At 41.6% G+C, this 25504-nt stretch overlaps 1 protein-coding gene across 2 annotated transcripts in view; it reads right to left on the bottom strand.

Moving 5' to 3' along the window:
* LOC142157724 (maternal DNA replication licensing factor mcm6) overlaps positions 1–25504 on the bottom strand; it is a 140601-nt gene that overhangs the window by 3712 nt on the left and 111385 nt on the right. For both annotated transcript variants that reach the window (XM_075211297.1, XM_075211298.1), the window contains 4 exons: positions 17741–17902; positions 16942–17053; positions 11269–11433; positions 9642–9781 (listed from right to left, as the gene is read on the bottom strand). In XM_075211297.1, the coding sequence (XP_075067398.1) occupies positions 9642–9781; positions 11269–11433; positions 16942–17053; positions 17741–17902 (579 nt within the window). The remainder of the gene's footprint in view (positions 1–9641; positions 9782–11268; positions 11434–16941; positions 17054–17740; positions 17903–25504) is intronic.

Genomic DNA, 25504 nt, shown 5'->3' with positions numbered 1-25504 from the left:
CAGCCATATTAGGCAGACGTGATCTGGCACAGCTCCGAGTTTTCAGGGGGTAATATACCAATTACTGGGGTTCTCCCCTCTAATAAGTGGTAGCCCTGCCACTATTGGATTGGGCAACGTTTGAGGCACCTGTTGACTCCATTTGGGCCGCTCAGAGATTGCCCAAGTCCCCACAGAGCCCTGAGGCCTACCCAGGCACTCCCACTGTCTGCCCCGGCTCAGCCGCCCTGTACACAAAGTGCTCCCCTCCCCCTGGATCCAAGTTGGCACCCTCCTCTCCCGGCCCGTGGACTGACGGCAGCAGCATTGGCACCAGGTTCCACCGACAGAGAGCCCCATGGTGATTGCCCACCATACTGCAGGCTGTGGTCCAGACTGCCTCCTGCCCATCATCTGCCCCAGCTCAGCTGCACACGGAGACAGCGCGCGGAGAGTGGCCTCCTCTGGCTCCATCAGAGCCCTGACCAGTGACCTGATGGCGGCACCCGGCATATCCTCCGCAGCGTGACCCGCTGGGACAATTCCCCACCATTGCGGGGGTGACTACCTACTGAGCTCCGGCTGGCACATACAGTGGATCTTACCTGGCAGATCCCTGTTCGCTGCTCCCGATCTCTGCAGTCATCTTCTCTGGTCAGCAGCGCCTGGAACTCCGGTAAGAGGCTGGGTCCTTTCTGCTGCCTTAGTCGGCGTCTATCAGCTGCCTAATACAGTCCCTGCATCCCTAAACAACTAATGGGACACTGCCCTCCTGTGGCTGAAATTAGGTACTGCATCCTAGACTTTAATCTTGTTTTTTTTGTGCAAAATTTCATCTCCCCTCAGTGTCAACTCTCCTCACTATATTACTGCATTGATTTCACTGGAGCTGCACTTTTCACCTTTTATAAGGAGCAGCGGGCCCGCCGCCCCTGCAGGCTCTAAATGACCTAACCACCCACTACATGCTGACAGGGGGAGGAGTCTCTTCTACTTTGATGTTCTGCTCAATGTGTCTGTGAGCCTCCTCAACTAAGTGGGCTCGTCTGCATTTTACTCTCATACTCTAATCCAGGGCAGCCGTCCAGCAAACCTTTTCTTTCCTAACCATGCCTAAGGGCAAAAAGACTCACTCCAAAGGCCTGCCTCAGTACTTCACAAAGCAGAAGACGCCTACCTCCCGATCTGAAAGAGGCGACTCTCCACATACCTCCGCGGACTCTGACGAGGATGACACTGCCCCTATCACTAGACGGGACTTCATGACTAATTAAAGAAATGAAAGAACTCAAGTCTTCTGCCCACGTGGAGGTACAAACCACCCTCCAATCACTGCGAGCAGAAGTGGCCTCTATCGGGATGCGCACTGACGAGGTAGAGAGGAAACTAGAGACGGTCGTGACCTTCCAGACTGGAATGGAGGAAGACATCCGGCATATCCGCAACGGCCTGACCTCTATTCAAGAACAACAGGAAGATATGGATAACCGGGGAAGACGGAACAATCTACGCATCAAGGGCATACCTGAGTTAGTCGAGCCTCCGCAGCTTGACCAATACCTTAAAAGGCTTTTCTCTCAGCTTGCCCCTGATGTCCTGGAGGACCAGCTGCTTTTGGACAGAGCTCATAGGGCACTAAAGCCCAGATTGCCCGACCAAAACCAACCCAGGGATGTTATTCTGCGCCTCCATTTCTTCACTACTAAGGAGATGGTCCTGAGGGGTGCCAGAAAACTGTCTACACTCACGTATGAAGGCCACACCCTGCAGATTTTCCAGGATCTTTCGCCGGTCACTCTAGCCAGGCGACGGGAGTTATCCCCTGTGACGCAGATTCTAAGGGCTCGCAACATATGATACAGATGGGGCTTTCCCTTCCGCCTTTTTGTTTGGCATCAGGAGTGTCAGGTCTCTGCAAGATCTCTCCCCGAAGCTCAAGCCCTCCTCCAGCGTCTGGGCATTGCACCGGAGTCCACCCCTGGTGCCTCGTAAACACCAGGCACAGAGACTTCCTCGGCTACTCCGTAGCCCCAAAGGGCTCCTAGAAGTGAATGGTCCACGGTTGCACGCTCTTCCACCTCCCACAGGCCTTTCTCCTAAACTCGGAACTGTTCGTGTCTTCAACTGCGAGGGCAAATCTATCTATCTAGGAGCGAGTCCATGCAGACTTGTACAGTCCACTGATCACTCCCACAGTTGACAGAGGACATGCAACATACCCGCTCTTGGTCTCGCCACCAATCAGTCTGCCTGTTTCATTGTTTAGACGTTTTGATTAGGCTGTGTCTCTTTTTATCCACTACAGGTTGTTCAACGAAAATGAAGCCTCCCTCGTGTGCCGCTTGTATGGGCCTCCCTGTTCTCCTGTATATACCTACATGCAGGCCTGTTTGATTTATACTTTTATATATTTATATTTCTGTTATAATTTTTGTTTCTCAGTATTATTTTTTATTTTATTATCTTGCCATTGCTCTCTCCCTCTGTTTGAGATCTTGTGGCTGTGTTTCTCATTTCGCCTGTTTCTTATGGTTTTGTTTCTTTTTGTTTCTTTTTTCGTTTTGCACTGACTTGCTTTTTGACTTGCTCCCCTCTCCCCCCCTGAGCTCACTAGAGACTTGCCACATCCTCCCCATCAGCGTCCCTCTTCGCGTTGCCTGGTTTATGTCAGCCAGTCGCGTCCCCCATAGAGCTTCCTGCTCTCAGATGGTTCCCAGATACCTAAGGTATTGCTCCTTTTTCCCCACCAGCTTCATGGGCATATTGCACCACCCCGACCCTTCCTCCTCCACCCCTTTCCATCCCCTCCATTTCGGCCATACCTATTTTTACCGGGTCGTCACGTTATCCTATCACCTCAGACTGTAAACTTCTCACCACTCAGCTCCTGTCTCTCTCACTTATCCTACCGCCCCTAACTTTCTCATGACCCTCCGTCTTGTATCCTTTAATGTGAAAGGACTTAACTCCCCCCAAAAGCGAGGCAAACTCTATAAATCCCTACAGGCTCTTAAAGGGGATCTAGTATTCTTACAGGAAACCCATTTTGTGAAACATCTGCACCCAGAACTAAGGTCCAAACGATTTCCTCTCACTTTCCATGCATGTGACTATACTCAGAAGAGATGCGGAGTGGCTATTCTTTTTGCGTGCCACCTCAATTTTGAACTACAGGACACACAGCGAAGAGGGGGGCAGATTTCTCATCCTGGTAGGCAAGTTGAATAATCTACCCTGCACGCTGGTCAATATCTATGCCCCTAACCAGGACCAGCATAAATTCTTTAAACGCCTAGGTATTTTGCTATCTCGGGTCCGTAGGGGAGAACTGATAGTGGCAGGGGACTTTAATGCGGTCCTCACGCCTTCCCTAGATAGATCCACTTCCCCAAATGGCCTTCCCGACAGGAGAGATGGGGTAAACTCTAAAGCCCTACAGGACTTTTTAAAATTGCATAACCTGTACGACTCATGGCGCATTTATGACCCCCTTGCCCGAGACTATTCTTCCTACTCCCCTGTGCACAAAACATACTCCAGAATCGACATGATCCTGCTCAGCCATGACCTCACCCTTAAACTCCTTAATTCTCATATCCATCCAATCACATGGTCAGACCATGCCCCGATTGCCTCCGACCTTTTCTCGATAGCTCTGCGCCCTTCCTCCTTTACATGGAGAATCAATGAATCTCTGCTTCATGATAGCAACACGGTGGCCCATCTTAACTCCATCTTATCTGAATACTTTGAAACTAACGACTCCCTAGACATCTCACCCACGACCCTTTGGAATGCCCACAAGGCGGTCATTAGGGGCCATCTCCTGGCCCTGGCATCCAGTGCTAGGAAGGAGAGACTCGCTAAAACGGTCCAACTCACCACTTCCCTTCAACAGCTAGAAGGACAGCATAAGGCCAACCCAGACCCTACCGTTCTCCAATAGATTATTAAAGTACATGGTGAGCTTAACCTTTTGCTCTCACACTGAGTGGCCAATAAGCTAAAGTGGTTAAATCAACGGTACTACGAAAAGGGAGACAAACTCAGCCACCCGACTTCGTACCAAGATTTCAGCTAGTAATCTCTTGGCTGTTAGAGACTCCTCCGGAGTGCTAGTATATGATCCAAAAAAAAATTCGCTCCGCTTTTCAAGAGTATTATCTAAAACTATACAACCTCCCACAGCCTTCTAATGCGGCTGCCCACCGGAAGCAAAAAGAATGCATAGAGGAGTTTTCATCTAACGCACACCTCCCTAAACTGTCCCATCAGGCGGCCGCTCGTCTTAGTGAATGTATTACTTCAGACGAGGTTGAACAGGTGGTAAAGGCGCAGAAGGCCGGTAAGGCACCTGGGCCGGACGGGTTCTCTGCGGCATATTATAAGAGGTTTGCGGTCCAGTTGGTCCCCCGCCTGTGCACCCTTTTTAATTCCATCCTTAAAGGAGCCCCTTGGCCCCGGGAGTCCTTGGAAGCTAGGATTTCCCAGATACATAAAGGAAAAGAGGCCTATAACTGTGCTAGCTATTGCCCGATATCTCTTCTCAATAATGATGTAAAGCTCTACGCCAAGATTCTCGCCAACAGACTCAATGCGGTACTCCCCTCCCTAATTCACTACGATCAGGTGGGTTTTATCCCTGGTAGGCAAGCCAGGGACAATACGAGGAAAGCTTATACATATACTCAATTCTAGGAAAACCCCCTCGATTATCTTGGCGTTGGATGCCGAAAAGGCCTTCGACAGGATCTCCTAGCAGTTCATGACTCATACATTGAAGCATTTTGGCCTGACCGGAGACTTCCTGACCGGAGTCCAGGCCTTATATTCTTCTCCTTCAGCAAAGGTTATGGTCAACGGCTCTCCCTCCGACTCCATAATGATTAGTAATGGCACACGCCAGGGTTGTCCCCTTTCTCCTCTTATTTTTGCCCTTGTCATTGAACCCTTGGCAGCTACTATTCGAGCATTCCCAGATGTGAGAGGGGTGTGCACGGGGGACCTGGAGAGTAAGATCTCTTCGCAGATGATGTACTTTTGACCCTTCAACGGCCAAGGATCTCCCTGCCCAATCTATTCTCCATCATGTCCCATTACGGAGAGCTTTCTGGTTATAAAATTAACATCACTAAGTCTGAGGCACTGCTACTTAACCTCCCTCAATGTAATTGTCTTAACATTACACCCCAATTCCACTTTCAGTGGCAAAAGAAAAAGGTTAAAGTATCTGGGGATCTATATTACCACCACCTATGAGTCTCTCTACCAGGAGAATTATCCGGCTATCTTTCTCAAACTTAAGTCGGATATCCTTTCTTGGAGGCCTCTAATCATCTCGTGGCTGGGCAGGATCATTGCCGTTAAAATGTCTGTTCTCCCTCCACTTCTTTACCTATTCCAGACACTCCCCGTTATGGTCCCTATCTCCAAATTGAATAGTATGCAACGACACTTAGCCAAATTTGTCTGGCGGGGTAGGTCTCCCAGAGTCCGTTTAGCTCAGCTCAAGAAACCCACAAATTCTGGAGGTAGGGGATTTCCTGATCTGAAAGCCTATTACTGGGTGGCCCATCTCAGTTCTGTGGTTACCTCCTTTGCTCCACCGGCCTCCCACACATGGGCAGATATAGAAGCGGCCTACCTCTCTCTGCCAAACCTCTCAGGCGTTTGGGGCCTTCCTAAACAAGTTAGGCTTGCACTGATTAAGCGATTTCCTACTTTACTATTCGCAGCTCGGAACTGGGAGACCTGCAGAAGCCACCTTTCCATCCTTCCAACTTCTCTGAGCATCATGCCTTTGTGGCACAACCCTGCCTTCCCACCTGGTGGGCTCCGGTCTTTCTCTCTACCATGGACCACCTCAGGTATCCGATTCGATGGTGATCTTTTGGAACGGGGTAGACCTTTGACTTATGATGCTCTCCGATCCAAATACCCCAGATTAAATCCGCCATTCTATCAATACCTACAGATTAGGCATTTTGTCCTCTCTCTCCTGTCGGGCGCTTCGCCATCACTGATCTCCCCATTTGAGACACTCTGCCTCTCCTCACCGCTTCGAAGAGGAATGATTTCATCAATATATAGTCTAATCCTCGACAGCATATTGGTCTCTGGGAGTGTCCACGAACGAGAGTGGGAGAGGGACTTGGGTCCCGCCCCGGAGGAGGACTGCTAGGAGACCATCAGAGCGAATGTAGCCTCTAGTTCCATTTGTACATTAATTAAAGAGAATGCTTATAAAATATTTTACAGGTGGTATCTTACGCCTGATAGACTGGCTAAAATGTACCCAGCCGCCTCCCCTGCTTGCTGTCGGGAATGTGGTCATAGAAGCACCTTTTGCCATATCTGGTGGTCTTGCCCTGTCATCTCCTCCTTCTGGGATAGGGTGACTTCCCTCCTTTCCTCTCTTCTCCAATACCCTGTTCAGAAGGACCCTTGGTCCTTTCTCCTCTGCTACCCTATACAAAATGCTGATGTCCAATCTGTAAAACTGGCCTCACATATTCTAGCGGCTGCTAGGTGTTTGATAGCCAAATTCTGGAAAAGCGCAGCGCCTCCCAGCATCTCCTCTCTGAAAATATATGTCTGGTTTATTGCTAGCATGGAAAAAAATCACCCTCCATCTGCAAGATAAGGACAATAAGTTTTACCAAATATGGGCCCCTTGGCTACACCAATAATACCTCCAACACTCACCCTTCCATAAAGGACCTAGTCCATATCGGATACATCTGCTTATAATATCCCTGTAGGATAAGTTCTGCTCCCCATTATCTGAGATTCCGCCAGGCCTTGTCTTACTAAGGCAGACGACCCCACCCCCCAGCCCCTCCCCCTTCCCCACTACCTTCCTAATAATATGGATATTGCTTATGCCAATACAATTTTTTTTTTTTCATTTATGTACTATGTTTTGTTTTGCATAGCAATTACTGACATGCTTGGTGACAGTGCTTGTTTTTCCTTCCTGCTATATTTTGGAATGTTTGCTGTCACCCATGTGGTTTCAATAAAAATTTTGAGTTATAAATAAAGAAAATACTGTGAATAGATTGGTTAATTCAACAGTGAAATGCACAAAGAAGTCACAATAAGTAAATAACAAGTTAAAACAAAATAACTGGCACTGAAAGCAAATATATGTCATAACCCCATTTTTATTTTTAATTTAACATTTTGACTCGTTTTAGCAGCCATTTAGTCATTGACATGGAGATTTAAAAGGTTTCATTACTTATATTAAAATAAATATGATAATCTTGATGAATGGATTTAGATTTTGAAATTCAACAATTATACTCACCATTCATTTCCTTTCCTTGAAATACTCCATGGCAGCCCTCACAATGGGATATACCAAAAGAAGTATAATAGTAGGGTGGGCCAAACAATCAAACTGATAAAACGCATAACTTAATTTTTATTGAACAACTTGTTGGAGAAATATTTCTCCCAAACTGCGCATCAGCAGTAGAGGAGACATCTAACCATAGCCCTCGTCGAGTGTGCATTTAACAGTCACTTCATGCTTGTTCCCCTTTTAGCCCTGTGCAATAACTTCCTATAATTAAGTTTGTCTCCAGAACAAAGTATGAAGTTGCTCTTCCGTTTCATTAGTTGGAAGTGAATAGAGAGACAGCAGAATTATTTCTTGATTGATCTGGAAGTAAGAATCAACCTTCGGCAAATATACAGGATTAGTCCTTAAGACGACTATCCGTATAGATGTTTAAGAAGGGTTCTTCACACCACAAAGCATACAGATCTCCAACTCGCTGAACTGATGCGATTGCCACTAGAAATAATACTTTAATGGTAAGCCACTTGAGAGGAACGTCTTGTTGAGGTTAAGTTATTTAAATGGATCCAAAATCAAGGCATCCAAAACAAATGTGGAGATCCTAAGATGACAAAAGGTTTTTGTTCTTGGTTGCAATCTTTTTACTGCTTGAAAAAAATGGCAAAAATAAGACAGATGCCAACTCAACATTGAGAAGTGCAGATATTTGTACTTTCAATGTAGAAAGAGCTAGCCCTTTAATACCACAATCTTTAAGGAACTCTAAAATAATTGGGACACTGGCTGACATAGGATCCTTTATACTGTTTTTTGACCATAAAATGAACCTTTTCCAGACTCCTAATAGAAGAATCCTTCTTTCTTGCTTGAATCAATAGACTTAATCAGAAACACCTTTGAGTTTTAATAGTGACCGCTCATGCCATCAAAGAGTCCGGATTTGGGTAAAAGAACTGGACTCTGATGTATAAGATCTGGCCTGCATGGTAGAGGCCAAGGCTGTTTTGGTAGCATTCTCCAGGCCACTGCAGACCAGGGAAGGCAAGGCCAAAATGGGAGGACCAGTATTACCTCTAATGGCCCCTTTTCTGGATCCTCCTCAGAATGCAATAATGGGAAAGGGTGGGAACAAATTTCCCAGTTCGGTACTGATAGGTCATCTATCCAGAGAGCCTTGTAGTCTCTGTGACGGGAATAAAACTGGGACACCTTGGCATTCTCTGACAGTCTTTGTTCGATTTCGGGGAGCCTGAATTTCTGGCCTAGCAGATGAAAGACTTCTTTGTGTAGGGCCCACCACCCCTGGGCGCATTTGACATCTTCTGAGATAATCTGCTATGATATTGTCTTTGCACGCAACACGATGAGCCCAAAAGACATTTCACATTCTTTTCTGCCCACCACATCAATGTGGTCACTCATATCATCATTGCTCTGCTCTTGGTGCTGCCTTGCTAGTTTATAAAAGCAACTACTCTTCTGTTGCTGGAAAATATTTTTAGATGTTTGCACTGTAGGCAGGACTGAAAGTGCTGAATTGCATGTCCAACTGCTCTCATCACTAAAACATTCCCCTGGAGAGGTTTTTCCTCTTTTAGTCAGGTGCCTTGTATATTTTCTGCACGCAGATGAGCTTTCCAACCTATAGAAGTGCATTCTGTAGTAAGAATTTTCCACTCTGTCCACCAACTGAGATACTGTTTTATGCTTCTTGAAAGGTTGAACATGAAGTCTAGAAAACTCTAGATGTGGCCCCACTTGGCAAGTAGATTTGATGAAAGGTTCCACATATGCCATTTTGCCTGAGCTGTGAGGTTGACAACTTCACTCCCAACCAAGTGCATTGAGGTACCAGGCAGTGCAGGGGCTATCCCATAAAACGATACCTTACACTTCCTTTTGGGTAGCAACTAAAGTAAAACATTTACAGGAAGCCGATTCCCTTTATCCTGTTGCATCAGTAGCCCAATTATGATGTAAATATTTTAGTTGAAACAGAAAGGTACAGTACTAGGAAAACTGGGACAATAGGATTGCCATATTTGTAGTGCTGTGGCAGAAAGAGAACTGGGGAATTTTACAGTTTGCCCCATGCAGTAGAAAGGTCGCAATCACCTTGTATACTATATAGTTTAGATGGGAAGTTCATATGTATGCAACTGGAAGTTTTCATCAAAAGATTATTTTACTTTTTTAACAACATGGGTACTAAAACACTAGCTGAAACAGTTACATTCCTTGCTCAATCTCTGTTTGTTTGTTTTTTTTTTAAACAGCATAAACTGACCAAGGTTTATATTGCTTTTAAAATAACTGAAGATGTTTTCTGTGAATGAACAATGCTTATACTTACAAAATGTATTAGTCTGTGAATTACTTTTTCAATTAAATTTTTTCTCAGGATTAAATCCGTTTCGGTCTCGATGTCACTTTCAATTTCTTTAAGATACCAATTTACTAGGTCACTTTTTGTTAGATTGCAGTCTTCTTCAGCTTTAAAAGTAAATACATTATATTTATTTTAATAAAATACCAACTCCATAATGTCAGTGATAAAGATTACAATAATCAGAGGTTATTTTTCTCTCAGACCATATTTTACCAGATGAAATTTATTCAGTGGATCTCAATCCTATTCTGGTACCCTCACAGTGCAGGTTTTCCAGATTTAAAACATGGATGTATTAATCAATGTATGGCTCATTCTAAAGATTTATATGTACTACTTATTTCCCGAATGATTCTGTACAGAGATCAAGAAAACATGCACTATTTGGGATATGTAAGGACAAGTCTTAGGTGTTCAACAGTTTTTAGTGCAGTAGTTCCCAAAGTATAAAAATGCAGAATGTTACATTTATAACAGGGCATTTTTCAGACTATAAATGCAACCTTTGGTCTAGGGGCAAATACAAGACTTTTCTACGAGTGTGGTGCAACAGAAAAATGAGTGATGAAAACTATGCAGGTGTGTGTATCATCATCAACAGCTATTTATATAGCGCCACTAATTCCGCAGCGCTGTACTGAGAACTCACTCACATCAGTACCTGTCCCGTTGGAGCTTACAGTCTATATTCCCTAACATATACACACAGTCAATTTGATAGCAGCCAAGTAACCTACCAATGTGTTTTTGGAGTATGGGAGGAAACCGGAGCACTCAGAGGAAACCCATGCAAACACTGGGAGAACATACAAACTCCACACACTCTCTAAATTAGTGTAGTTTTATATAGACAAGGAATTATGCATTATTTTTATAGCAAAGCTATATTTAAAGAACACGGTTTAGTGACTTATATACAATAGTGAGCATCTTAATAAACAAATTGAACTATAGAATATTTTAGTTACCCATATATAATAGAGAGTCCACTAGTCAAAACCGTGGCTATTTAAAGCCATCTGTGTTCTGGAGGCCAACATAAAATGTAGACTCCTAGTCATCTGGTAGCTCTATAATGTAGCCCCCTCCACCCAAACTCTGCTGGTGACAAAATGGAGACCCCCACCCCCCCATATCCCCCATATGGGTGATTACCCATATGAATTGTCCTTCAGTCCCATATTGCATCTAGGTGCATTGGAAAAATTTGGCTGAGCCAGGACATCATACCTAGTTGACAGCTCCCAGCAGTCTGACTGGTGGATAATTCCAGCTATTCAGCAGTGTGTGGGGAAATTCTGAAGCAATGATTAGTGAATGACCAGCATTATCCACCAATCTATTTGTACGACGGAAGCCATCATACCCAGTAGCAAAGTTCATGGCTGCACATGGTGGTTAAGAGGCAGAGAATGCTCGATGGCCATGCTGATTGTTTAAATGTACCAGCTTGGGGGGCAGATGCCCTGGCCCAGCCAACCTCATCTCCAAACACATTTTGATGATAGCAAGAGAGGATCAGTATCCAGAGATTTAAAAGAAGAATTGAAAAATATGTCTAATTCATTAAAAATAATTTTAAAACACTTACATTCTTCCATCTTTTGCATGTAGAACACAAGCAAGTTGGAAATTTGCTTATACTCGGCAAAAGACATTTTTAATGTAGCACTAGGCACAGAATGTTCCTTTGTTTCATCTTGGTTTGTTTCCATTGCTGCTTCTTTGTTGCCGGCATCAGGGTTATCTTTGTCTTCTGTAGTAGAAAAATATTCAATATATTACGTTAGCCTCTAAAAACCCCTTCTATGCCAGACCAATTTTTCAGGTTTTGATGAATTGCACATTTCACATGCATTTCATATTTGTTATGTGTAGCCAAGGGCATTCAACAAAATTACAGTCTCACCCACAATATCCAAATTTGTAAACTGAATTCATTAACGGTCCACGTTCTTTTAATGCAAATTACTTATTTATTTTACATAAATGTACAAAATACATTACTCTCAAGTGCTTCATTCCATGTAAACTCAATATTGGTTATATAAGTTGTAATTGTTAAAGTGCATAGGAGCCAGTTAGTAACTTGTTGAAATTAATTAGTTCAGCAACTGCAAACAGAAGGGCACCGAATAATATGAAACATAGTTTTCAATCCTCATCGCATAGATAAGAACTGAACTTTCATATTTATTAAAAAAGCCTTCACATGAACAAAAGTTCTGAAAAACTGCTGTTCCTTTGAATTACAAAACTTTTTACTTGCTTCATCTCTTCTCCTCCTACGCAATGCTGATTATGATGGTGTTTCCTTCTATCAATCCCTGTGCGCATGTGTCAACCAAAAACCTTAGCCATGCGCACAGAGAGGACTCACATGATTCCTCTACACATGCACTGGTGCTGACAGCAATGAAAGTCTTCAACTATGTTAATGTACTTCAGCTGGCATACGTTAACATGAAAAAAAAAAAAAGAAAAAATTGAATTTCAGATATTGATAAATAGCATTACTGAGTAGTCCCCATACATGTTTATGGGCACTGCTCAGCAAAACGAAGACAGATGCACAGCAGCAGATCGATATCTTCTGCTAAAATGCATGATCATAAATTTTGTGGTTAATCCAAAAATTTATGTTTGATAAATAAGCCACATAATGAGGTAAAATCATGAAAACTATACATCATGGGCCTGAGTCATTAAGGAACATAAACGCTGATACATGCCGCATTGTGTGTGAACGCAAGAACATCCAATTCATCTTCGAGCACAAAGGACACTTACAAGTATAAGGGCCTACATTTTTATGGGCAGATCAGGGAGGGGAATGGGCGTCTGCATGTAGTCAATGTACAGTAAGGATATGCCAAGCTTAAGCACACGCAGCAGTGTCTGATTCAAGCTTCAGGCAAATCTACTTTACGTGTTTTATTGTCGTATCACTTATGATACAGGGCAGATTTTTTTTTTTGGGGGGGGGGGGGGGGGAAGAGACATCTATTCATTGTTTTTCATCATTTCATTTGTTTTTTTCATTAATTATTTCTATTATAAATTAAGAAGTGGCAATAAGTGAACACTCTTTTTTTCTGTGTGTTGTGCTGGGACTTGACATTCCCAATATGTATTGAATGTATCTCCTGCATTGTATTATCTGTTTGAGCAAAGCATGTCTGGAACCGTATTCAACAAGACACGTTTCTTCAGATCTGCTCCTAGCTGACTACGGACGTGTGAACACCCGAATTATGTGCTTTTTAAAAATATACAATTTATGTTCATTTTGCAGGCCTCATATGTTAACCAATAACCGCATTAAAAAATGCCTTTTACAAAAGGATACATCATTACAACTGTATCATCAACATCATCAACATTTACGGTATTTATATGGCACCAAATTCCGTAGCGCTTTACAATTGGGAACAACTGTATTTTTAACCTGTAAATCCAGAAACTAAGAATAAGAACAAAATTACTACAGTTGTTAATTGCACCATGCGGTGGATTACTATAAAGTGGGGTCTAAGAAAGGTGTTGCAAATTTAAAAATTGCTTGCAGTATGAGGTTAGATGCACAGAATTAATAAGAAAACACTAATTGTTTCCTTAATAAAAAAAAAAGATATTATTTTCAGCTAAATTGTGGAGTCCAAAACCAAATCCTTTCTTAGGAGAATTTCAAACAAAAAATAACAAGCATACAGGCTCTGCTAAAAACCGCATCTAGTTCACAACACGTATGTGAACTGGAATATAAGCCTAGCACAATGCAAAGGCCCCAATCTATAGTATTCCACTACTCTATACTGGGTGCAGTGTAGGGTAGTGGAATACAACACTGTTCCTTTCATCTGGTTGACTTCCCTGTACGAGAAGAAGTACACTAGAACAGACTCCTGAGATGTAATGGGGTCCTAATCTGGCTGCAGTGGGGTACGAGAGTCAACACTCACTCCCTAGCTGGCGAAAAATCCTGGTAGCTGTAACCCAGACACTACGAATGGAGAACATTTCACATAAAGGGTGCTACCTTTCTCCCATGCCTAATCCAATGCCTGAGTAGCATACAAATATAAAGCATGCAAAAACACAATCCTCATTGAGAAGGGTAAGGAGAAATGTAGGACCCTGGATATTCCATTAATTGATACCTTCTGTTATTAGTATACATTTTCTATGGATGCAGGCATAGATTTATTTGCACATTAGACTGGGTGGTATCACACCATCCCACTGGAACACATTGGGGATCCCAGGTCCTATATTGCTTGAAGATAGTTTCAAATACAAGTGCTCCTTAAAGTAGAGATGGTCACTGACCCCCGTGTTTTGGTTTTGGATTCGGTTTTGGATCTGGATTACCATCGTGTTTTGGTTTTGGTTTTGCAAAACCGCCATTGCGTGTTTTGGTTTTGGTTTTGTTTGGTTTTGTTTTGCTATTTTGTTGGAAAATACATGTTTTTGTGCCTAAAATAACCCAATTTAGTGCTCAAACTGTTTTAGAGATAAGTAATCTAATTGTTGAGGTAATAAATCATCCAAAAAAACTGTTTAATTCTTCTTTGGGAGGCCTTCATTTATTCTACACACAAAACAGATTGTCTTCCTCTCCCTCTATGCATATTGGCAATGCAGCCATCGTCTTTGGATGTATATTACACCCTACACTTATAGTTAAATATGTAAAGAAATGGAAAAAGCCAGTTTGCTTTCTGTCTCTATAGCCCCCCCTCCACTTTTTAAAAAAAAACAAAAAATTCAGCCATTATAGACTGTACAATATTAATTGACATGGAGAAAGCCAGTTTGGTTTCTGTCCCTCTAGGCCCCCCTCCACTTGTATAAAATACCAAAAAATCCAGCCGTTATAGACTGTACAATATTAATTGACATGGAGAAAGCCAGTTTGGTTTCTGTCTCTCTAGGCCCCCCTCCACTTGTATAAAATACTAATAAATTCAGCCGTTATATACTGTACAATATAAATTGAAATGGACAAAGGCAGTTTGGTATCTGTCTGCATCAGATCCTCTCTCCACTAGGAGTAAAATAGAAAACTATTAAGCCGTTATATAATCTAGAATATAAATAGAAATTGAGAAAGGCAATTTGGTATCTGTCTGCATCATAATCATCAACATCATCATTAGCGCCCTCGTCGCCTACACAAATCTCCCCCTCATCCTCTTCTAATTCCAAAGTGGCATCCTCAATTTGGGTATCACCGGCTACACTTGGGCTATTAAGGCACACATCAGCAGAATGCTCACGATTAGACATCCCACTGTTGGATGGACTCTCCACAGGGATTGTTGTCATTTGTGAATCAGAGCAAATATTCTCCTGTAATGCCTCACTGTTATCTTGCAGCTCGGCTTTGACGCGTAACAGTAGTTGTGCACCAATTGTAGGCTGGGTAACTTTTTGGGATCTGCCACTAATAGCCAAAGGTGAAGGCCTCATTCTCTTTTTGCCATTGCGTGTGTAGAATGGCATGCTTGCAATTTTTTTTTTATCGTCACTTAACTTTTGCTCAGTTACACTTCTTTTTCGCTTCAATACAGTAAATTTTTTTTTGGTTTTTGTTTTTTGCACTAATTTGAAAACACTCTGTTGTTTGACATCGCCTTGGCCAGATGACGTACTGGGACCACTAACATCAGGACTGGTGACAGAACCTGGTTGCTCATTCAGATCATATGTGGACTGCTTTGAATCCATTCTGAGCGCAAACCACTGGGGAGTGCTAAAAATTATTTGGTAGATACTGCTGACAGATATGACTTTTGACAGCCAGAAATATTAATGCACAATTAGGGAGGACACCCCAAAAGCACTGAGGAGTGCTAAAAATTATTTAGTAGATACTGCTGACAGATATGACTTTTGACAGCCAGAAATATTAATGCACAATTAGGGAGGACACCCCAAAAGCACTGAGGAGTGCTAAAAATTATTTAGTAGATACTGCTGACAGATATGACTTTTGACAGCCAGAAATATTAATGCACAATTAGGGAGGACACCCCAAAAGCACTGAGGAGTGCTAAAAATTATTTAGTAGATACTGCTGACAGATATGACTTTTGACAGCCAGAAATATTAATGCACAATTAGGGAGGACACCTCAAAAGCACTGAGGAGTGCTAAAAATTATTTAGTAGATACTGCTGACAGATATGACTTTTGACAGCCAGAAATATTAATGCACAATTAGGGAGGACACCCCAAAAGCACTGAGGAGTGCTAAAAATTATTTAGTAGATACTGCTGACAGATATGACTTTTGACAGCCAGAAATATTAATGCACAATTAGGGAGGACACCCCAAAAGCACTGAGGAGTGCTAAAAATTATTTAGTAGATACTGCTGACAGATATGACTTTTGACAGCCAGAAATGTTAATGCACAATTAGGGAGGACACCCCAAAAGCGCTGGGGAGTGCCAAATATGAAGAAAAAATAATAAACCTCTATCCTCCTCTCTGCACTAGCGATTTTGGTTAGAGCAATTGCAAGAACAATATTGTATTCTCTGTCCCTGCTCTAATTAGCCTATGACTACACCCTGCTCTCTCCCTCTGTCAAATGGCGATGGATTGCTGTGGAGGCGTGTATTTATAAAGCTGAAGTATCGCGAGAACCGAGCCCCGAGATCCGACGACGTCACAATGACGTTTGGCCTCGATTTGGATTCGGAATGGGCGGGAGAGTACCGAGCTGCTCAGCTCGGTACTCGGATACCCAAAGTTCGGGTGGGTTCGGTTCTCGGAGAACCGGACCCGCCCATCTCTACCTTAAAGTGTTTAAACCAAATACCTGCTAATGTGTTTAAATGTTTTGTTTGTTTTTTTAAACTAATATTGTTACATTTTTACCAAAATCAATCCTTTGACCTAATAAACTGCCATATTCCTACCAGACAAGAGGTGGGTAGGCATGGAACCCTGCATCTTCAACACACCTATAACTAAGCAGAGAGCCCCAGCACAAGGCTGGGGGGATATTTTGCACTTTTCTGTACCTCACAACAGGGACTCCACTATTATACTGGGGACTATAAACATTTTCAGTACTAAGCAACCACCCACCTTCCTGCACTATCCAATATCCAAATTTTAAAATAAAGTGGTTAATATGAAATAAAGTGTAGATACACTAGGAAAAACCAATTAATTTGAACTCTTAACTTTTAGCTGCCACACTTACTTTATCTTATAAAAAAAAAAAATCAAAAAAAAAAAAAAATCTTACCTTCCACAATCTTTTCATCTTCACCTTGATCAAAACTGACATCAGGTGTATCCACGCGAATAATTGATTTGTTCAGCAGTCTGAAAGCTTCTTTTACATGCTTTGGTTGAACCTAAAATAGTTAACATCCACTGATGAGTAAACGGTGCAAGTTTAAAGCACTGTCCTATCATAGCAAACGGTGGGTCACTAAGGCCAAGCTAACATATTAAAGCACAAAATCAAATGCAATTAAATCACATTAAAAACAAATCACATATATAACCAAAGGATCTAAAAAAAACCCCAAAAAAACGCATGTATAGCTGGTCCTATAGGAATGCATTAGTTATGCATAATGAATCACTGTTGTAACTCTAGACTAACATACTAAAGTCAAGGTTGGATATAGCATTAGTCCTGTATCTACTGTAGGGCTATTTGACCATAAAATGTAAAAGGCATACTATCAGATTGTACAATTTAAATTTAATTTAAACACAAATATCAACTTTAAATTTCAGTGTACAAATAAGCTATCAAGTATTTGTGTGCTACATGAAAAAACAGGCAGTATTTAACTTATGTGCAAAACAGAAAACTAATTTCCCCCCCCCCCCTTCCATTATAACATGGTTTTGTCCAGGAGACTTAAATAAGAAACTTCTTTAACTTCCTTAATGAATCAGGCCCTAGATGTTTAAAAATGTACAGTGAACAGCTTTTTATGGATAAAAAGTTAAATAAAATTTCAAACTGCAAATTTTAGCAAAGTGGCACGTAGGAGGCAAGTATTAGTGTATTGGTGTATTTTACGTACTTCATCTGAGCAGTGCATGCGAGCCATGCTTTCAGATAATCTTATCATACTTTCAAGCTGTCTGACTGTAATTCTCCATGCAGATTTTGCTACTCCACTTCCATCCCGCTGTCTAAGCCGACGATATTGCTCAACCATGAATTCTTCTGCTTCCTTGGTAATCTTTTTATATGGATAACAGCAAACAAGAATTGTAAGTCGTTAACACAAAAATATTTGAAACATTTGTATGACCAATTATAAGAACTATATTTTAGGTAAATGAGAACCCTAAACTTGCTTACAGTTTCATTGCATTTATAATTCTTAATTTTTGACTACATATGCCAAATAGTGAATTTATGTAATTATTATGGCTGTATATCCAACACAGGGGACAAGTTGTATCACTTGAGAAGCATCAATTAATCTGGTACTGGGTAACTTTTACGAGAGCTGTACCACAAGCACAGAGGTGGGGAAGTTATAATTTTACCATATCCTACTTGTTTAAGGTTCCTACATTTTTAGCCATTAATTATTGAAAATAATTAATGGATTAAAAAAAATGAATCTATAAAAAGTTACTTCTACTGAACTAGCTTTCTTTTTTTTTTTTTTTTCAAATGCTTTAAAACCGAAATCTGTCAGGGGCAATCTGGACAATAAATAATACCCTGTACAAAATGTCACTTCAATTCCTCTTTTTGAAGTGTATAAGGTTATTCTCTTCTGCAAGAGGGACTTTGTCACTTGGCATAGTGGCAGTAAAACCTGAACAGACCTCATATACTCATGACTTTCACAAAGATGAAAGAGCATGTTATACTGTTAAACATTTTACTTTTTCCCCTGTGTAATCACTCACGCCAGCAAACAATATATTTGTTACATTGGGCAATTGACAGTCTATTGTGCAAAACAGAAAATACACCTAGGCACTCAATTTCCAACTTAATGACAACAGCTGTCAAAATCAAAACTACAAACACCTTCACAAAAAATTATGGGGGAGAGTTGATTGCTGGTGCTGTGCACATTGATGGCAATTAAGGTAGAAATCGGCTTATTTTCTCTGGTATATCTATGGGGTGAAAGGAAAATGAGCAGTTAGATTTTAACCATAACATCAGTGCGACGTGTCTGTGCAGACGCTCCGGAGACATCTCATGCCAAATTGAATCTCCCCATAAAACTTGGGTGAAGAGTGCCCCTTGTGGCCTAAGCTACAATTACATGCAGTTCAAGTTGCCTCGGCTAGGTAGCTGGTGGGTATGGGCATCCAATTGTAGAGAACCCCCCCCACCTTCGAATACACAGGTGTTAAATATGGTCCTACATGTGGGGGAACACTAGTGTAATGTAAGTGGAAAACAAAACATGATATAAAACTTTATTGCATCTTCTCTTCCTCCAGCAGAACAAAAAAAAAAGCATGACTGTTGAAAAAGTACACACAGTTAAAATGCTAGTCTCTGCCTGCATTATTTAAGCAGAAGATAATATACTCTAACAACTCTACTCTCCTGCACAGTACTTTTTTTTACAGCATGTTACACAACTGCTGGGAGCAGTAGTTACACAAATTTATAGCACAGGTCACATCACACAGGATTCTTAAGCTAATTCAGCTCGCCTGATCACAGGCATGCAGGTGGTCACCTTCAAGACCTCCATCCCAATATCTAGGTACTTTCTTCTTTAGTGAGGTGCAACCATCCACTCATCCAGGGAATCTACCATGCAGTCTCCACCCTTCATTCCAGCCGCACTTTTAAATAGCCACACTGCATCTCTCTGTATGTTGAGCACTTTCTAAGGGGCCTACTCCATTGAAATTCCTGCTGAAAGATGCTCTCTAGACTTTGTCCCTGTCTTTTCCCCTCTGGTGCCGATCACTTCTTCAGCTGTGGAAGATATTACTTCTGCGGTACCCATGAAGGTGGTACTAGTACTGGCCTTTAAGAAAAAGAAAAAAAAAATAGCCCAACTGTTATACACCGACTGATCTTTATGGCACTTGCTTTCCATATTTTAGAGGCACCACCAGGCTACGGGGAACCCCCTACAGTGCCTCCAATAATTACTACAGGCACAATCTCTCTGGGGTACTTCATGTACCCCCCTTTTTCCTAATGGGTCTGGACTAAATAATGTTTTTTTTTCCCCATTTCTATTAACCACACTGGGTTAGTTGTGCTGCCCACAGCAGCACAACTATCTTCCTGGGTCATAGCTATCTGGATCACCGGTCACAGCTCACAAACTCCACTCAGCTGATGTATTATAAGAGGAAAGAGCCATATAGTGTAGTATTTATATACAAATAATTTATTCAGCATATAAAAAATGCACACTCACAATGTATATAAAGTTTAAAAGCTTATCTGAAATCCTGGGATAAAGGGAATACTGCTTAACAGTGTAGATCTCTGGATATTTCATGAGGTAAACACCAATGGGCTCCACACAGAAGTTCTCAAAGGGATCACTCTCAAAGTTCAGGAAGACAGTATAGCCTCAAATGTACCAGGACTGGGTGATAGTGAACAGCCTCAACGCGTTTCGTTCAGTTTGAACTTCATCAGGAGGGATTAGGTGATATTAAAAACTATGCCCTTTATATAGGGGTGTGTATCGCCATTTTGCGCTAAAATCGCGGGCAAATGACGTCACCGCGCATGCGCACGGCGCCGCCGGCCTCCATTTTTAAAAATGCAAAAATGACACCTTATGGTGTAATAAGTATATTAGTACATTCATGATTGTGCAGTGGTGAAAGGACTTTTTAGAGGATGCCCTAGAGGAACAGTGGGTGTTCGGCTAAGAGAAAGTACATTTATAAGTATGGGCAACACCAACTGGCCATGGGGGAGATGGGAGGTAATAAATAAATAAAATAAAGGCAATGGATTAGATGATAATCATCATATGCCAGCGATGGAAGAGGGCAAATACTTGTAATGATAATAGATAGCGACGGCCATCTTTAAAAAGTATTTCAAAGCAGAGTCCTTCTGACATGTAGCCCAAGGTGTGTGGAGAGATAAGGGCTAGAAATGTATCATGCCCAATAAGGAAATAGTATAAAGGTCAGCATTAGGATAAGTAATAACAGATGTGTCCCATCCTAATAATATATAAGCATACTACATGAGATAAATAATATAACATACCGTATTTCCCAATGTATAAGACGCACCTTTTTCCCCCAAATTTTGGGTCTAAAAAAAGGTGGGTCTTATACACTGCAAGTCTTACTTACCTCAATGAAGAAGTCAGCACCTGGATGTGAGAGAGATGATTGACTCTTTCTGTGTCTCCCTCTCTGGAAAGTTTCAGTTTTGTTCTAAAGGGAATCCCCTTCCCATCAGTTTCTGTTTGTTTCATTTACTTGTATGGGAGTTTTATCCCATTGCCTCAGTTTAGTTCACTTTATTGGTATGGTTTTTAACAATGTGTAAATTATGTATGCTGTACAGCAGTAATCGAGCATCAACTTCATTATTTTCTTTCTCCACTATGAAACCGAGTAACCGGCTGATTTTTTTTGTGGTAGTAATCTATACCTTTTTTAAACACCCCCCAGAAAATGGGATCCCTAATGTCAATTGAATCTAGCGTTTATGATATTCGAAAAACGCGCGTTTTTGCCGTAATGCAAAACATGAGGCAGATACAGTAATTTGGTTTGGATTTTTGGATTCGGGAGGAAGAGTTACCTTAGGGGTCCAAATCTTGTGTCGATTCCTTAATAAACACCTGTAATACTTCAAATAAACTGGATAAAGAAGCCGCGATTAGTAAATTATTTAATAAATTGAAAAATCAATATATAATCCACTAATTGTCAGACAGTCGAGATATTTGGCAGAAATAGTTATTTTGACATCCTCTCTTAACTATAAAATTTTCAAACAAATCTGAGACGGGTGGTGGACAAATCATGTTTTTTTGGGTGATCTGATGTGGAATGACCCTAGAATAAATGAGCATATAAGTATAAAGGGCTAAGACCACTAAATGACATCAGAACACAAATTAAAATACACAGAAAACTAAAATAACAGTATGGACGGTTCATTAAAAAGTGACAACAATGAGTACACTCAAATAAATAATGTATAAATTGTAGAATGAAATAAAGTATGGGGCCTAGGGGTTTAAAGGAAGGGTGCAATCTCATAACCTTCGTTTAGCCCAAAGGGACTCAATGTGTTGAGTTGGAAAATCAAAAACATTTCTCTTTGGGATAATTTACCTTGGATGTCCCCCCTCTAGGTCCTAATTGGACGTGTTCAATAGCTTTAAAAGAAATAAAACGTGGATCTGAGTTGTGTTTATTAAGGAAGTGTCTAGATACTGAGTGACTTTCAATTCTGTTTTTTATATTCCGTATGTGTTTCTGTATTTTTAGTTTGAGTGGACTTTTAGTTTTACCTACAGATTTCAGTCCACACGTGCATTCCAATAGGTAGATAACGGAAGTTGTGAGACAATTTGTGAAATGTTTGATGTTAAATTTAGTACTGTTGTCAGAATTTAAAAAATCTTACGATCTTTACATGCAAACTGGCAGACATTACTATATATATATATATTTATTTATTTAAGAGATGGGCGGGTTCGGTTCCCCGAAATCCGAACCCACCTGAACTTTGCCTATCCGAGTACCGAGCCAAGCACGCTCGGTACTCTCCTGCCCGTATGGTATCTAAATCGAGGCAAAACGTCATTGTGACGTATTCGTATTTCTGAGCTCAGTTCTCGCGAGATGTGAAAAGCATAAATACCTGCCTCCACAGCAATCCATTGCCATTTGACAGAGGGTGAGAGCAGGGTTAGATCACAGGCTATTTTCGCACAGGGACAGAGCAATAATTGTACACATTATTGTTTCAATTCTATTCTATACAAATCTATTATTAATACCAATTATATTAGCAATTGTTAGAGCAGGAAAAGAGGAGGATAGAGGAGGCTTTTCTTTTAATTTTTTGCACTACAAACGCTTGGGGGTGTCCCATATTCCCCAGTGTGAAACAATAATTTTTCTGGCTGTCAAAAGTGGTATTTATCAGCAGTATCTATACAATTTTTTGCACTACAAGTGGTTTAGGCCTATTAAAATGGATTCAAAGCAGTCCACATAGGAGCAGAATCAGCAACCAGGTTCTGTCACCAGTCCTAATGGTAGTGTTCCCAGTACGTCATCCGGTAAAGGCGATGTAAAAGCATACTAGTCCTTTTAAATCATCGAAAAAAATACACCAAAAAAAAACCGTGTTGAAGCGAATAAGAGGTGTAACTGAGGAAAAGTTAAGTGCCGATAAAAAAAATTACCAACATGCCATTCTACACACGCAGTGGCAAAGAATGAATGAGGCCTTCGCCTTTCTCTATTACTGCCAGATCAAAAAATGTAACAGAGCCTTCTTCTTGTACGGTCATTTGTGACCAAGCAAGACCAAGTAATTTGGAGTCTCCAAGTGGTGCACAACTACTGTTACGCGTGAAATATGAGCTGCAAGAAAACAGTAAGGCATTAGAGGATATTGTATGCTCTGAATCAGAAATGACACCAATCCCTGTGGAGAGTCCATCCACCAGTGGTATGTCTAATCCTGAGCATTCTGTTAGTGTACCCATAAAGAAGGGCCCTTTCAGCAGTTCTGCTGATGTGTGCCTGAACAGCCCAAGTGTAGCCAGTGATGCACAAATTGAGGATGCCACTTTGGAATTAGAAGAGGATGAGGGGGAGATTTGTGTAGGCGATGAGGGCGCTAATGAGGATGTTGATGAGGATGAGGTTGTTTGTGTAAGTCCTGCACCAGTGCAGCAGTTCTGGAACATGACAAGAAAAAGGCCATTGTAATGCCTGGCCATAAAACAAAAAAATCCACTTCTTATGTGTGTAATTATTTCTAACCAAATCCAGACAACAATTGTATAGCCATTTGTAGTGTATGTAAAGCCACAGTCAGTCGAGGGAGGGGCCTTAACCATCATGGAACCTCGTCTATGTTACGCCATTTAACGAGAGTTCATGGCAAAGTGTTGGGAAAAGCTGAAAGTTCTTCCAAAAAAATTACAAGCACTCCATCATCAGCTAGGACCCTCCGCTCACCGACATCCCGATGGCTACAAAATACACCCATAACACCATCCTCATCAATATCCTCAGTAGCGCACGGAGTTAGCCCTGCATCCCACTTATTAAGGCTGGATGACTCCTGCACTATTATTGATTCCTCTGAAGAAAGCATTCATCCCACTGCTGCTGCTGTTGCTGAGGGTGAATCGTCAGCCCAGAGGAAGGCCAAGAAAAAGAGCAGTCCTACATTTCAGCAATTAACTGTGAAACAATCATTTGCTAGGGGAAGCAAATATGACAGCAGTCACCCAGTCACCAAGCGAATCACAGACACCATGGCTGCCACGTTAGTGTTAGATCTGCATCCAATATCCACAATAAACGCAGCTGGTTTTTCACAGTTGAGGTTTTGTGTCCGCGTTACAGAATTCCATCGCGACACCATTTTTCCCGTAAAGCTATTCCACAACTATACAAAAAAGTGTGTACAAATGTAGTGATTGCTTTGAAAAATTGTCCACTGTCCACTTAACCATAGATATGTGGACAAGTGGAAGTGGTCAAACCAAAGACTTTATGACTGACAGCCCACTGGGTTGGTCATTCACCTTCACCAGCAGGAACACCAGCAGCATGTATGCCATTACGTAACATTTGTCACAGGCAGGCCACTCTTTGTATCACCGGCTTCACTAACAGGCATACAGCTGACAATTTGTTACGCAAACTAAGAGATGTGATTGATACATGGCTTATACCACTTGGACTCTCCCCAGGATATGTCATTTCTGATAACACCAACAATAAAGTGTGAGCATAACAGCTGGGTGAATTCCATCACATTCCCTGTTTTGCTTACACCATCAGCTTGGTGGTGCAGAGCTTCCTAAGAAATAACCGTGAGGTGCAGGAGATGCTTTTGGTGGCCCGTAAAATTTCAGGCCATTTCAGGCATTCTGCCACAGCATGTAGGAGATTGCAGCAGCTCCAAGAGCAGTTTAACTTGCCCTGCCACCAACTTAAGCAAGAGGTCAAGAGGTGGTAACTAGGTGGAATTCCACCTTGTACATGCTTCAGAGGATGGAGGAACAGCGCAAAGCCATCCAAGCGTATTGCACAAGCCATGACATTGGGAAAGGAGGGAGATGTATTTCACTTTTGCACAGTGGGGAATCCTTTCTGTGCTGTGCAAGGTGCTGAAACCATTTGAAGTTGTGACTTGTGAAGGGAGTGCAGATTCAGCTAGCTTGAGCCAAGTCATTCCTTTAATTGGACTATTGAAAAAGCAACTTGAGAAACTGAAGGAGGAAATGAAAGAAAGCAATTCTGCAAAGTATGTTGGCCTTGTAGATAAAGTACTAAATTTGCTTCGCAATGATCCTCGAGTTATTAAGATCTTGAACTCGGATCAGTACATTTTGGCCACTGTGCTTGATCCAAGGTTTAAGACCTACATTGAGTTTTTGCTTCAAAATGAACATGATTTGAACTTTTGCAAGGAGCTATTGCTCAGCAAGTTGTCCGCTGAACTGGGCCTTGGCTTGACGACGTGTCCTCCTTCAGTTTCTCAAGCAGCTGCTGCTTGTAAAAAAATTAATTTTCAAACAAGAAGCAGGGAAGACGCAGAGGGCAGACCAGAACAGTTTAACATCTGGGCTGGTTTAAAGAAGTTTTCAAAAAAATGTGTGAAA

This window comes from Mixophyes fleayi, chromosome 5, assembly GCF_038048845.1.
Source record: "Mixophyes fleayi isolate aMixFle1 chromosome 5, aMixFle1.hap1, whole genome shotgun sequence".
In the NCBI taxonomy this organism is placed as follows: domain Eukaryota; kingdom Metazoa; phylum Chordata; class Amphibia; order Anura; family Limnodynastidae; genus Mixophyes; species Mixophyes fleayi.
This window is presented reverse-complemented; position numbering and strand designations above follow the sequence as displayed.